Source organism: Macrobrachium nipponense, chromosome 28 (genome assembly GCF_015104395.2).
Source record: "Macrobrachium nipponense isolate FS-2020 chromosome 28, ASM1510439v2, whole genome shotgun sequence".
In the NCBI taxonomy this organism is placed as follows: domain Eukaryota; kingdom Metazoa; phylum Arthropoda; class Malacostraca; order Decapoda; family Palaemonidae; genus Macrobrachium; species Macrobrachium nipponense.
The window spans coordinates 35,992,239-36,008,477 of NC_087217.1; the positions used below are offsets into that span (position 1 = coordinate 35,992,239).

General features: G+C 39.8%; 1 protein-coding gene across 1 annotated transcript in view; it reads left to right on the forward strand.

Annotated features, from left to right (window-relative positions):
- The window catches only part of LOC135201156 (general transcription factor 3C polypeptide 1-like), a gene marked incomplete in the record, with an annotated part of 923,347 nt that overhangs the window by 236,115 nt on the left and 670,993 nt on the right, over positions 1 to 16,239 (forward strand). The window contains 2 exon segments of the mRNA XM_064230032.1: positions 4,931 to 5,121; positions 9,097 to 9,262. Of these exon segments, the coding sequence (XP_064086102.1) occupies positions 4,931 to 5,121; positions 9,097 to 9,262 (357 nt within the window).

Sequence of the window (16,239 nt, forward strand, 5' to 3'; positions counted from 1 at the left end):
CGCCATGAACCCAATAAGTTGCTCGCGGCTTCTATTTGGGGTGCTGACCTCTTTCCAGAAGCTCTGGTCAATGAGGTTCAGCACGAGGCGACAAGGCTGAACCAAAACCTTAAGGTCCGTTGGGGTCTGTCAGCTAAAAGGAAGACTGAACCTACTTCTTCCTCTGCAAAGAAGCTGAAGAAGCCTTGGAAATTTACACCTTTCCAGGCTTCCCAACAACAATAGGTGGTTCAAGCTGTTCCGGTCTCTCAGGTGGTACAACCCTCCACCTCGAAGAGTCAGTCTCAGCCATTCCTCCTGCTGACTTCCCAGAACCAACCTTCTACCTCGTTTGCAGTGTCACTGGCCTTCAACCTGGTCTTTGAAGGACAAACGTTCCAACCCTTTAATAGGTTTGGAAGAGGTAGCAGGGCTAGGGGTTCATTTCGCCAAAGAGGTGGCGGAAGAACACCTAGCCGAGGCAAGCACTTCAGGGGAGGATGTGGGTCACGACCTGCCCCAAGTCAGTGAGAACCCTCAGGTAGGAGGGAGACTGTTCCTCCATCGCCACAGATGGGGGTTCAGCAACTGGGCACAAAGTATTGTGTCCAAAGGACTAGGATGGAGCTGGATCAAAGGTCCCCCTCCATCCAAGACCTTCCTTCAGAGACTAACATCGGAATTGACCGAGTATGCCAAAGAACTCCTTCAGAAAGGGGTAGTATCAAAAGTCAAGCATTTAAAGTTTCAAGCTCGCTTGTTCAGCTTGCCAAAGAAAGGCTCAACCAAACGAATAATAATCTTAGACTTGTCCCGTCTAAACTTATTCATTCGTTGCGACAAGTTCAAAATGCTGACTATCTCGCAGGTGCGGACCTTACTTCCCCGTGGGGCCGTCACCACCTCTATCGATCTTACAGACGCATACTTACAGACGCATACTATCATATCCCAGTAGCAAGACACTTCCGCCTGTACCTAGGCTTCAGGCTAGGAAACCAGGCATTCTCCTTCAAAGTGATGCCCTTCGGGCTCAACGTGGCCCCCAGGGTATTCACGAAGATGGCGGAGTCAGTAGTTCAACAACTAAGATCTCAGGGGATAATGGTAGTAGCGTATCTGGACGATTGGCTTATCTGGGCAACAACCGTCGAAGAATGCCACAAAGCTATGGTTAAAGTAATACAGTTTCTGGAACATCTGGGGTTCCAGATAAACAAGACCAAGTCCAGGCTAACGCCGGACTCCCGCTTTCAATGGCTTGGCATTCAATGGGACTTAACTCCCATACTCTGTCAATTCCGTTGGCCAAAAGGAAGGAAATAGCCAAAGCAACAAAACAGTTCCTCAAGTGCAAACAGACATCAAGGAGAAACCAGGAAAGAATCCTAGGTTCTCTCCAGTTTGCCTCAGTTACAGATGTTCTACTGAAGGCAAAGTTGAAAGATATAAACTGAGTCTGGCGCTCGAGAGCAAACAACAAATCTCGTGACAAGTTGTCAGCCATCCCGCCGATTCTCCGCAAACGGCTCCACCCCTGGGCGGAGGTCAAGAATTTCCCCCTCCGGCGTTGGTTATCCACACGGGCGCTTCTCTAAGCGTGTGGGGAGGCTACTCTCAATTCAAGAAAGTACAAGGGACTTGGTCCCCTCAGTTCCGCCAGCTTCACATAAATGTATTAGAAGCCATGGCAGTGTTCCTCACATTGAAGATGCTTCTACCAGCCAAGAAATCTCACATCAAGCTGGTATTGGACAGTGCAGTAGTAGTACACTGCATCAACAGGGGAGGATCCAAATCAAGTCATGTAAACCATGTCATGATAGCCATATTCTCACTAGCAGCCAAGTACAAATGGCATCTATCCTCCACTCACCTGGCGGGAGTAAGGAACGTGATAGCAGACGCCCTGTCTCGTTCAGTTCCTCTAGAATCGGAATGGTCTCTGGACAGGCGCTCATTCCAGTGGATATGCCAAAAGGTCCCAGGCCTCCAGGTGGTTCTCTTCGCATCACAATCGAACCACAAGCTCCCATGCTATGTGGCTCCCAACCTGGACCCTCTGGCTTATGCCACAGATGCCATGGCCATAGATTGGAATCAGTAGGAAAAAGTATACATATTTCCTCCAGTGAATCTTCTGTTGAAAGTCCTGAACAAACTCAGGACCTTCAAAGGACAAGTCGCTCTGGTAGCCCCAGATTGGCCCAAAAGCAACTGGTTCCCACTACTCCTGGAATTGGGTCTCCGGACTCAACGGATTCCCAACCCCAAACTGTCTCAACCAGTGCAAATGAGGACTGTGTTCGCTTCCTCAGGAATTCTCAAAACCCTAACTTTATGGACTTCATGAAGTTCGCAGCTAAAAGAGATACAGTCATTGATCCTCAAAACATCCTTTTCTTAGAATCGGATAAAAGAGAATCAACTTTACGTCAATATGACGCAGCCGTTAAAAAGCTAGCAAATTTCACGAAGGAAACACAATCGTGAACCATGACTACTAACCTGGCTATCTCCTTCTTCAGATCTTTATTTGAAAAAGGTTTAGCAGCCAGTACGATTACTACCAATAAGTCAGCTTTAAGAAAAATCTTTCAGTTTGGTTTTAAAATAGACTTAACGGATTCTTATTTCTCATCTATTCCTAAAGCTTGTGCTAGGCTCAGACCAACAGAGAGACCTTGCTCAGTTTCATGGTTCTTAAATGATGTTCTCAGACTGGCTTCAGATACTGACAACGATTCATGTAACTATATATCACTCCTAAGGAAAACACTATTTCGTTTAAGTCTGGCTTCAGGAGCCAGAGTATCTGAACTGTCGGCTCTCTCTAGAGACTCAGGCCATGTCCAGTAACGACCTTACGAGCCTACCTCTCAAGGACATCTACTAGATCATCAGGTCCCTTATTCATGAGGGAAAAAGGTGGCACTATTTCCTTAAAAGGAATGAGACAACAGATCTTATACTTTATTAAACAAGCCAACCCAGATTCGTTCCCCAAAGTCCACGACATTAAGGCAGTAGCCACCTCAATTAACTATTTCCAGCACATGAATTTTGATGATCTAAAAAAGTATACAGGCTGGAAGTCGCCGACAGTATTCAGACGCCACTACCTGAAATCCTTAGAATCTCTTAAATTTCCAGCAGTGGCAGTGGGAAACACAGTTTCCCCTGACACTCTAAGTAGTTTAGTCGTAGATCCAGATCTCCTTTCTACCTGCCTCACTAACATCATTCCTGTGATCTTGCCACCAGGTTCTACCCCTTTTGAGCCTTAGCTGCCAAAGGCTATATCGTGATGTTTTCCTTATTTTAATGCTAGGAATACTCACAATTGTATATATTTTATCATTGTCTAATTTAAGTTATCGTAAGTTAGCACAATTCTAGTTTTTATGATTTCCTGTTATTTAATCATAAGGCTAACCTAGTTGCTATAAGTTAATTTAAGTGTAAATTTGATAACTTCTGTAATAATTACTTTGGATTATACTCATCTTATATATTTCGTTTTTTATTATTACCTTGTACTATTTAGCTTTTACCAAGCTTGTGGCCATTTCTCTGGTAGTATTTCACGAAGAGACACGGGCCGAGCCCAGAAAAGGGATTTTGACGAAGGAAAAATCTATTTCTTGGCAAGGGCCCGTGTCGCCCAGTGAAATCCCCCCCTTTTTTTATCCCACCCTTCAGCCCAAGCTTGGTCTTCTAACATTCAAGGATGGCCGCTAGAGGCGCTCGTGTTGGCGTGGGAGCACTAGTAGTAGTAGTTGCTGACGCGGGCTGTGTATCAGCTCTCTCTAGCAGGAGGATTTTGTGAAGGAGGGATGTAAATGACAAGAGGCCCGTGGTAGTGGTTTCACTCGCCCCAGAAACCATACCGACACCCTCTTTATAGGGTGAGCGAGTCAGAATACTCTGACATCCCATTTTGGTTTTTTCTCTGAGATGTGTATTTCTGGTGATAGAAGTTCACTCTCGACGTGGTTCGGAAGTCACATAAAGCCCGTTGGTCCCGTTGCTGAATAACCACTGGTTCCAAGCAACGTAAAAGCACTATACAAACAAACAAGAACTGGCGAAATCACACTTAATGCTTATATAATCAAGTATTGTGCTTGTTTTAAGCCCAACTTTGTAAATTGACAAAAAAAGTATTTCGAATTACATCTACTTTAGCAGCTAATGTCAATAAAGATATCAATAGTACCCAATCTGCTGAGATTTTGAGAATGTAAAAAATATCAAATGCAAATGGCGTAGGGTGACAATGTTTATATTCTGGAATACGTCAAACTTTGCAAATGATAATTTCTTTGAGAAAATATTTAGGTTTATAGAACTTCGGAAAGAGATCATACACCTGTACCAAAGTGAGAGCTCGCTCATCCTAATGTCTATTTATGGCTGTCGACAGTATCAGTAGTACTGTCCTAATTATGGTAATTATCCATAGTAAATTACAGGTCGCTAGTGATTCACGTAAATTACTTACAGTTTTTACCATTATTACATATGTTTTATTGACATTGTCAATATTTGTGACCAACTGTTGATGCAACTATCAACACTTCAGGGGTTAGCCTATCATTGAAAATCTCAGCAGGATTTAAGGTTTGCTTTTTATACTCGACATATAAGACGACCCCCATTTTGGGGGAGATTTTTTAAGGTTAAAAGGTTGCCTTATATGCCAGCATATACAGTACTTCATGTATCTATGAAACATAAAAATGAAAAGTTTAGATATTTTACCTTGACTATTTCTTATTCAAAATAATTTTATGTAAGTAGGATTGTAATTTTATTTTTTATTTCTGTTAGTTTTTAACTAACTTTTTGCCATTCAAGTTTCTAAAAAAAAAAAATGAAGATTTTAGTTATTATATGAATATTTTAGTGTATTCAAGAACTGTTAACCTGTTTTCTTAAATATGTACAGGATGAAGTTATGAAAATAGTAGAAAGTAACTCTATGGAAGGTGTGGAAGTGGATTTAGAAATGGTACCATATGTTACGAATAAATCAGACGTTCAAGCAGAGTGTAGCCCACGAGGAGATGGAACATGTGGCATAGCAGAAGAACAGAAGAAACAGTTACCAGATGAGCCTTCAAAGAAAAAAAATCAGGGGTTAGTTTGTTACCATGTCACTTAGTATAGTACAGGCAGCTGTACTATACTATTTCATCAGCTCATAACTTCATTCACGATTCACAATGAATCATATATTTTTTTTTTATTCTATTGGTAAAAGGATGTTGTAAATTGAAAAACTTGTTATGCAATGCATTTAATAAAAAAAAATTTGTGAATTAAATATCATAAAATATAAAATTAATCAAAGACTGCTATCATCGAAGCCAGCAAATATATTCTTGAATTCTTCTTCTTATAATGTCGTCGTGTTTCATTTTAGCTGTCGATATCTCCATTAGGTAAAGGTAAAATAAAGAATAGAAATGAATGGTTACTAGATTGTTTGGTAGTTTCAGCAGTTGAAAAGAGAGAATGAATATTTATGATTACTACACTGTGTGCTAATATAAAGTGGTTGCTTGGCGATCTCTCGCCACTCTGTTGACAGAACCATGAACTTAAACAAAAGGTTGGAGGCTTTTTTTGTTTGTTTTTGTTCATGATAGTTAATGGTTAATTAATAAGTATTTTAAATGAGCACATACTGATTATGTACTCATAATCGTAGACTAGGCTACAGTAGCAACTGCTAACATAGACTAAGCTTATTGCCAGAATCAAAACTCAACATTATAAGGGACATATGTATACAGTTTGTTCCGACATGGAATACAAACCTTTCGGTCCTTTTACAATAGGAAGGTAACTAGCGGCAGCTGGATGGTCGTAAGCTTTCGAACAAGGGAGTTCGGTAGTTAACTGCTTGTCCAACAGTGCGCGCGCCGCACGACTGGGAGGTGAAGAAACACTTTTGCTTTCGGCCCGCTGGTGAGAATCCTTCTCTCGATTCGCCTATGAAGACGTAGGTTGCATTCTCTGTCCACCTTCGTCTTCAACGGCACATAGTGTTGTTTCTCTTTAGCTGAGATTCAACTATACTATGAGATGTCTTGCCATCAGGGACCTCGGTCTCTAGAAGGCAATTGACTTTTGCCTGTTGGGCACATACCTTAAGAGAATCATCACCTCGCTGGCTGGCATCGGTGACAAACAAATACGATTTGTTTAGTCTCTCGGCATAACCCTTGTAGGGCGAAGGTCACGTGACTTGCTCGGATGCTTGGACAACTTGCCTCCTACCGAACGCAGTCAGTCGGCAGCTGTCAGAGCGCCCGAGTCAGTTACGAACTTCGCTGTGGACTTAGTTCGGTTGTTCCAGATCAATCTTTTCTTCGTCCTAATGGCTTGTCCCAGTACCCATACCTTCGACACCCACCATGGAGTGTCGGTGTCCTATCCACTACCGAGAAGAACTACTTCACTGCATGGGGATAGGAGAATGCGAGACACTTCGCTGCAGACGGATAGACCAGTATGGGTACTGGACATCACCAAAGTCGAGAAGAGGGATAGGTAATGCGACTATTCCCTTCTTTTCCTCTGAGGTAACTGCATGACTTTTCCTGCGAAGTCAAGCATCCAAGGGATGGGGATCCGTGACGCTCTATTTCGTGCCGAACTTCGTAGCGAAGACTCAGAACCCTTCTGTCCCTGACGATCGGTTAGAGTCCTTCACAATCCCCTCCCTAATGGACTTCACCGCCTTCGATGCGAAGGAGATGCTGCTTTGTCCTGTGAGGGCGCGACGGCGCTATCTGAAGAAACTCGACACCCCAGGCTGAGTGTTGAAGCCTCTTCGTCAGCACCAGGATGACCTAGAAGAAGTACATTCCCTCGCGTTCCGCAAGAACTTCTCCGTGGCGCAGGTACTGAAGGCAGGGGTCTGGTACAACCAGACCACATGCACCTCCTCCTACCTTCGGGATATTGCCCACAGGTCCTTGGATCATTTTCCTTGGGACCCGTGGTGTCTGCTCAACACGTTGTGTAGCTAACCCAGACCCTCGCAGGCTGAACAGCATCGAGTCCTGGTGTGACTGTAAGAATGGATGAGTGAATGAGAGTGTGAATGGCTCCTCTCCCATCTTTTTCTCCCCCTCTACCTGTGGGTAGAGGGATACGGTCGTCACCTTGCTGGATAAGGACGAGATGCAGGTGAGCTACTCGACAGAGCCCCATCCTATCCCTTTCACTAGGGATGGGAGCGAATATCCACCACTTCCCCCAACAAGAGAGGGGAAGTGGATGCCAACAAGAGACAAACCCATAACTTTATGTTGTCTCTTGCAAACAGGAACAAGTTCTTGCTTGCTGGTACGAAGAGATACGCTTGCCTCTCTCTTAGTACTTGGTCCAGAGGTCTGACCAATGATCCTGCGGTGCACACCCCGATCAATCGGACAGAGGCTTGGATCCCTCCCTCGCTCTTACAACCAGGGAGGCTTTCAAGGTTGGGCAAACACCAGTCTGTTCACAAAAGACTCAGATTCCTCCCACCAAGAAGTGAGTCTTCCTATTGTAAAAGGACCGAAAGGTTTGTATTCCGTGTCGTAACAAATAGCAATTTGTCCAAAATTGCATTTTTCCTAACTATACAAACCTGAGGTCCTTTTACAATAGGAAGGTAACTAGCGGCAGCTGGATGGTCGTAAGCTTTCGAACAAGGGAGTTCGGTAGTTAACTGCTTGTCCGACAGTGCGCGCGCCGCGCGACTGGGAGGTGAAGAATCACTTTTGCTTTAGGCCCAAGCAAAAACTGCAGAGTGAGGGGTGGCATGAGGTGGGGCTATGTGTAAAAGGACCTCAGGTTTGTATAGTTAGGAAAAATGCAATTTTGGGCAAATTGCTATATTTTGCCTTTTTGGAGTAATATTTCTTCCGACGAATCAGCGTCATAACCCTAGAACATGTGTTGTAAGCCTGGAAATAATTTCTGATGAATATAATTGAAAAGCATTGCAAACTTGGAACATCGTAAGCTGCAGCTGTCGTAAGCTGCAGCTGTCGTAAGCTGCGGACTGCCTGTATATGCAGTTAATAACATTTTCTTTTTCATATTAGAAATTTGCACAATTTCAGTTCATTGTTTTACTTAATTCATGTCACCAGTACTACTTGTATTCTAAACTGATGATAATTTTTGAAAAATTTAGTTTCAAGAGACTGGAAAATAGGCATTGAAAAGATTGAGATGGCATGTACATAAGATAATTAAGGAAAATAGTCCATATATATAGGAAAGTGGCAGGGCAAGAATATTACTAAGGCCCAGCAAATCATGGGGAAATGGTATAGGTGAAAACTTAGGCCCAATGAGAATTCAGGCATAAGATAGAAGACAGCGGAGAAAATTTATTTTAAGTTCCTTATAACCTTTATAAGGAAGATCTACCAAAATGTAAATTATGATTGTTGCTCCTTTATTACTTACTCTGAAGAATACTGTTTTAACATTTTTTGAAAAATTGTAGTCATTCTTAAAGTTATTTAATCTTGCTTTGTTACAAGGTGCGAGAGCATCTTATTGCAAAATTTGTTTTGACATTATGTCTTTTGTTTATTTGTCTAAAATAATTTGCAGTTAATGATTACTTAAGTTCTGAGTTTTTTTATGTTGATATTGTACAGAAAAATGGAATTTCCACTTTGAAAGGATCTTGCTTCAGAGTACAAATAAGTTTTCTTAGTAGCTACAATAATGACACTATCCTTAGGAACTAAAAAATTGTTATTCCAGATTACGTGGACTACCTATACATTGCAGCCAAATTTCCTAAGAAAAGTTGGCTTTCTATCACCAATGTACTTTGGCCAGCAGACTTTGATTAAAAAACCCTTGGTTTTTTAATCAGACTTGTCAGACTTATTTGTCACCTCAAAGCATTCAGGTTTTTAAAAGAAACTAATAAAACTTGATATGCTGGTAATGCAGATGTGAAGGTTGTAAAAAAGAAATGGTAAAATAAATATAAATGCAGATAGCATACTGCTTCAATTAAAGCTGTTTCCCTACTTTTTATGTCTAGTATGTGTAGGTGAGAAGTGTTCATATGATTTTTTCTCATTGCAGATTTTTGACTATGTTGGAAGAGATACAGTTGACTTACAGCAACCAGAAGCGCAATTCTCCTCATGTAACAACTCGAATGATGAAACGAGCTAATATGATCATAGAAAATGTAAGGTCTATTAAAGTCATTGATGATGCATTCAAGCTACAGAAAATGATTGTTAAAGTAAGTGGCATGATTAGTTTCTAATGGACTTTTTTGGAAGGTAAGGGAAGTATGTGACTTGCATACATATCAGTGGTACCTCATTTGTCAAACATTTCCTATGTTGAACTTTCTGATTTTCAAACAAAATTTGAGAAAATTTTGTATCGTTTCTCAAACAAATGCTCATACTTCGAACTGACTGACTATCTAGTTTATATACTTGTATTCAACGGCCTACTGGGTCTTACAAGTTAAACTGTATTAATTTCTTTTCATTCACAATATGTAGTTTAGTGATAACAATATTCAACAAAATACATAAAAGTATAAAGCATATAATATAAGATTCAGCTTTCAGTATAACATTTAACATAAAAGATGTATAAAATCATACGTAACCGAGGTGACATCACGCCCAGCTGACTTGAGACTGAACGAGGGAGCGTTGATATGTTGAGGAGAGGAGAAGAGAGAGTTAAAATATTACTGTATATATGTAAAAACAATAATAATTCACATAAAAAGAGAATTTCTCAATAAATTTAACATAATGATAACATATGAAAACAATTTAATGCAATACAGAAAAAAAGAGTCTTAATTGAACCAGTGTTCTGTGCGCCGAGTGAGACAATCTAGTTGAACAATATTAACAAAATAGTAAATAAAAGAACAAAGCTGTTCACAATAAAATTTAGTACAAATGATTAACAAAATCATTCTTCATTGCAGTGATACACAGCTAACTTGAGGTAGAGGGAGGGAGCGTTTATATTTTTTAGGAATAATGAATGAATGATTTTAAGTTATCGAGCGTTTTGGTATTGTTGAGGAGAGAAGAGGCAGTAAAATCTTTACTATAGCGTATGTAAAAGCAGTACCAATTCACTTAAAAAATAAAATGTTATTTCACAATAAATGCAACGCAATGATAAAATATGAAAACAATTAAATTCAGTAAAGAAAAAGAGGGGAAAAAAAAAGTTATATGAGCCAGTGTTCTTTGCACCGAGTGAGACGGTCTAGTTGGACAATATTAACAAAATAGTAAATCAAAGAACAAAGCTTTTCACAATAAATTTAGCAAAAGATTAATAAATCATTCGTCATTGTGGTGATACACAGTTAACTTAAGGTAGAGGGAAGTAGCGTTTATATTATTTAGGAGTAATGAATGGACGGTTTTAAGTTATTGTGCATCGTGGTATTGTAGAGGAGAGAAGAAACAGTAAAATCTTTACTATAATGTGTACATAAAAGCAGTAACAATTCACATAAAAAAAATATTTCACAATAAAGTTAACATAATGATAAAACATGAAAACAAATGCAATATGGTAAAAAAAAATACGCTTGCCCGAGTCAGTGTTTGGTATGCTGAGAGAGAGAGAGAGAGAGAGAGAGAGAGAGAGAGAGAGAGAGAGAGAGAGAGAGAGAGAGAGAGAGAGAGAGAGAAGAATGGCTCTGCTTCCCATTGACTTATCAGCTGATCTGGGATGATTATTCGCCCATTTCTTTCACTTACACTCGATCTGCCCAATGCACTTTTATCTTTGGTACAGTAAAATACCAATCTAGTGATAATTGCTTTTTACAATTTTTTTACTACTGTAAAAGTAACTCAGCTCTGTAATAAGCAAACTGGCGCTGCTTTTAGCTTCTGCATGCCTTCGATTATTTGTTTAAGCGGCTTCCTTGTGAAAATTTATTTTATCTTTCCTTTTCTTGTTCTCTTGACATAATACTTATTTGTTTGCAAAATCCTCATGTTTGTTTTAAAAGTCTGCTGCTTGCTAACAGTAAGTTGATGTATTGCGGCATAATTAATCCCTTTCGTGCACTTAAGATCCAAGTGTAAACACACTGATTACTCTCTCTCTCTCTCTCTCTCTCTCTCTCTCTCTCTCTCTCTCTCTCTCTTCTCTCTCTCGTCTCTCTCTCGGCCTCTCTCTCTCTTCTCTCTGCTCTCTCACAGACACAATCGGACACATACACACTATCGATTTTTTGATGATCTTTGTACCTAATATGTTAATAAAATTGATTTTGCTATCAACCTTTGCATATTGCAACCAATTTGGTTTGCTCAAAGGGTTCCCATCTCTCCTCCCTCCATCCCCCAGCCAGCTGGCGCCATTTTTACCAAACAGTTCATAAATCTTACACAAATATATATACAATTTAGAAAATTTTACTTCATATAACGTACTGTTTCATTACTTTACACTCTTAACCCTTAAACGCCGAAGGGGTATATTAAAAATCGTCTTCCGTGTGCCGAGGGAGTCTCGGAGTGAGCGCGGAAGTGGAAAAAATATTTTTTTCAAAAATTCACAGCGCGCTTAGTTTTTAAGATTAAGAGTTAATTTTTTTTTTTTTTTTTTTTTTTTTTTTTTTTTTTTTTGTTGCCTGAAGTTTAGTATGCAACCATCAGAAATGAAAAAAAAATTATCATTATCATATATAAATAATGCGATATATTATAGCGTGAAAACAAAATTTTATATATGATTATATTCAAATCGCTCTATGCGCAAAACGGTTAAAGGTAACAAGTTAATTTTTTTTCGTGGTAATTTACACTAAACTGCGATCAATTTGGTATATAACACATTGTAAAACGATAAAAGCAACACAGAGAAAATATTATCACAAAATGATGCATGAATTCGTAACGGGCTGACGTAAACAAATATTTTTTTCAAAAATTCACCATAAATCTAAATATTGTCCTAGAGACTTCCAATTTGTTTCAAAATGTAGACAAATGATTGACTATTACTATACTGTAAGAGTATTAGCTTACAATTGCAGTTTTCGACCATATCTGACGAGTTAAAGTTGACCGAATGTCGAATTTTTTTATATATTTTTTTTATATGCAATTATTTCGGAAATTAGAAAAGCTACAACATTCAAATATTTTTCGTTTTATTCTACATGAAATTGCGCAAATTTTCATATATAAAACTCTATGAAATGCCTAATATGAAATGGATCAAGTATTCCGAGAATGTGACGTACGCATTTCGGAGATTTGCGGGGGAGAATCTGCGCGCGGAAGGAAGGAAAGTTTTTTTTTTTAAATTCACCATAATTCTAAATATTGTGCTAGAGACTTCTAATTTGTTTCAATATGAAGATAAATGACTGAATATTACTAGACTGTAAGAGTTTTAGCTTGCAATTGCGTTTTTCGATCATTTTGGTAGAGTCAAAGTTGACCGAACGTGGTTTTTTTCTATTTATCGTGATTTATATGCAAATATTTCGAAAATGAGAAAAGCTACAACCTTCAATTATTTTTGGTTGTATTTTACATGAAATTGTGCACATTTTCATATATAAAACTTTATGTAACGGCTAATTTAAAATGGTGCAAACATTACCGTAATTGCATGTATGATTTTTTCGGAAGAGTTACCGCGCGGACGTAAGGAAAATGTTATTTTTTTCATAAATTCACCATAAATCGAAATATGTGCTAGAGACTTCAATTTGTTGCAAAATTAAGGTTAAATGATTGAATATTACTAGAATATAAGAGTTTTAGCTTACAATTTGCATTTTTTGACCATTTCGGTAGAGTCCAAAAGTTGACCGAAGGTTGAAAATGTGTCACTTATCATTTTTTATATGAAATATTTCAAAACTGATAAAGCTACAACCATGGGTGTTTTTATGTTGTATTGTGCATTGAAATTGTGGCACTTTCCATATATAAAACTTATTAACGGCTAATTTTAAAGTGACAACATTACCACAATCGCACGTATGTTTTTTTTCGGAAGAAATTTACCGCGCGTACGTAAGGAAAAAAGTTTTCATAAATTCACCATAAATCGAAATATTTTGTGGTAGAGGACTTCTAATTTGTTGCAAAATGAAAGGTAAATGATTGAATATTTTACTTAAATTTATAAGAGTGTTAGCTTTACATTGCCGTTTTTCGACCATTTCGGTAGTCAAAGTTGACCGAAGGTTGAAATTTTGGCACTTATCGTTATTTATATGAAAATATCTCAAAACTGATAAAACTACCCAATCAGGAGTATTTATTGTTGTATTCTACATAAAAAATGCGCCACATTTTCATAGATAATACTCCATGTAACGTGCTAATTTAAAAATGGTACAAAAAATTATTGATCAAAGTGACGAAATTAATTCTGAGGTGTGATTCACGATACTTTTTAGCTGGCCGTAGAAAGAAATTCATGCTTGCGCGCCTGCGTAACTATTGTAAACAAAACAACACCTTTTATCCGTGAACTTCCAGACCCACCCCGCGAATAGTTAGATCCGCGAATGTTTGTAACCCCCTCAAAAATACTCATAAAAACTTAGCTTATTACTTAACATGCAAACACCAAAGTAGCTAAAAGGACCATCCTTCATCAAATATACATAAAAACATCCTATTATGGTTCATATTAATCTTTGAAATATTATTAATACTGTTTTTAAAGTAAATCTTACATTTTATGGTTTATGACATAAATACGTACATACGTATTATGTACGTACTGCATGACTTAGTTACGTATGTGAAAATAATTCAGTCCCCCCATAAGTATTCAGTCATGCACGTTTTCTTTCATACTGTTACTATTTGAGACATCCATTTTCTTTTTACAAGGGAAAAAACAAATGTATGTGAAATCAGAGCGATAGAGAGAAAGAACAAAATTTGTATGAACATTAAACAATTGTTTTACGCTAGTACAACATATGTAAACCGGGTACTCACCAGTGATGAATGTTGATTAAAGATGATGATGATGAATTAGCCGTGCAGTCCGATGAATGACGATGAAGATATGACTGCACAGCTAAGCAGAGGAGTTTACATATCCTCTGAGGGCGCCTCTTCACCACCTTCAGGAGGCGCTTCGGGAGGCGGTGACTCAGGCGATTTGGGAGGCACTTCTTCAGGCGATTCAAGAGCACTACTTCAGGGCGATTGGAGGCTTTGGAGGGTCTTTCTTCGTTCGTGTGATGAAACATTGTGATTGACAAACTGCTGCCGTTGCTTCTTCATGGTGGTGAGAGCTTGATTATAGGCTCCAGTGCTGTGTCTAGAATATTAGAAAACTTCAAGGAGCGCTCCATGTAAGGATCCCATGTTGCGACAAACTCCTGGAGGTCGTTTACCATTTTTTTAACTTGGGACAGGCGTTCCAAAGTCAGGCCCTCCTCCTCCTCCTCCTGATCCTCTCCTGAACCTGGAGTGTCTTCTTCCTCACTGGCGGACTTCTTCAGCTCTTCCAAGTCCTGGTCGGTAAGGGGGTCAGAGTGGGCATCAATGAGGGTGCTGACTTCATCCTTGGTGTTATCGTCAAAGCCTTCACCACCAAGAATTCTCACCTTCTGGACTGCCTTATTACTGGCTGAATGCTGGATTTTCCTGGGGAGAAAAAAGCCATGTATAATTATGGACACAGTCTGGCCACAACTTACTCCAGCAGGCATTCAGTGTCTCCTTCTTAACATGTCCTTCACGACAGTCAATGACAGACAGACACGTGGCAATCGTGAATTTACGCCAATAATCTTTCAGCGTAAATTCACTGTCACGGTCCATTGCATCAACAAGGTGCTGGAGGGAGTTCCCGGTGTAGATGGACTCCTTTGGAATAAAGATCGAGAGGGTGGCCACCAGCGTTGTCCATTATCAGCAAGACCTTGAAGTTGATGTCCAAATCGGCCAGGTATTGCCTAACTTGAGGAATGAAACTGGTGAAACCAGTACTCCGTCAGGACTTTGGTGATCCAGGCCTTGGGATTATGCATCCAGAAGACGGGCAGTAATGCCTTGTTCTTGTTCTTGAGTGCCCTGGGATTTGCAGCCTTGTAAATGAGGCCTGGTTTCAGCATGAAACCAGCCGCATTCCCGCACATCAGGAGGGTCACCCTGTCCTTTTTTGCCTTGAATCCGGAGGCTTTAGCTTCATCCTTCATAAGGTACGTCCGGGACGGCATTTTCTTCCATAACAGGCCAGTTTCGTCCATATTGAACACCTGTTCTGGGTGATATCCTTTCTCCTGGATTATTTTCATGAAGGCCTGTGGATATTTTGCGGCTGCCTCTTTGTCTGCAGATGCAGCTTCCCCATGTAGGAAACAGACTTTAGATGGAACCTTTTCTGGAACCGGTGGAACCATCCTTTGCTAGCCTGAAATCCTTGGGGAGCTGAGGACGGTCCCGGTTCTGGCTCTTCTTCTTCGTCTTCCTCTTCAGGAGCTGGTTCTCCAAAGCCCAAGAATTCCAACGTCCCTTCTTCATCGCCTTCCAGTGCCTCCACATCTTCGGCTTCGGCTTCCTCTTCCTCACACCTTGTGAAGCAGTAGGAGTGATAGCTGCTGGTAGATCTGTCGTGCTTTTGGCGTATGATGTTGGAGTCAAGGGGCACGTTCTTCTTCCTGCAGTCCTTTATCCAGAACGCGAGTGCAGATTCCATTTTCACAATGGTTTTGTTTCTCACTGTGGACAGCCTTTGCGGTGCCATAGAATGTCATAACTAACACTTTTTCTTATTTCATTTTCTTTTTTTTCTTTATATATCTAACTGTGCTCTCATTCACTTTGAAATGGCGGCCGACTGCAGCGTAACTTTTTCCCTCCTTCAACATATCGAGAAGTTTTCACCTTCTCGTCAAGCTTCATTACGGTCTTCTTTCTTTTAACTTCTTGGCCAGAAGCCTTAGAAGGAGCAGGGCGCTTTTTAGGGGCCATTTTCGGTACGATGCACACTGATATTTGCTTAAATCTCCTTCCTACATCCACCCTGCCCTTGATCTCTCTCTCTTTTCTACATCTTACAGTAATCCAAGCGAGAGGTTTTTTTATGGGATAACATAGGCCCTCCATTGCTTTTTCATCTGGAAAATATTTATTTTGTATACAATTTCCTTTCTCGCTGTGAAGTTGATGTCTATCCGTGGCTGTGAGATGACCAGGAATGACATGTAAGTCAGTGTCAAAGTAACACTAC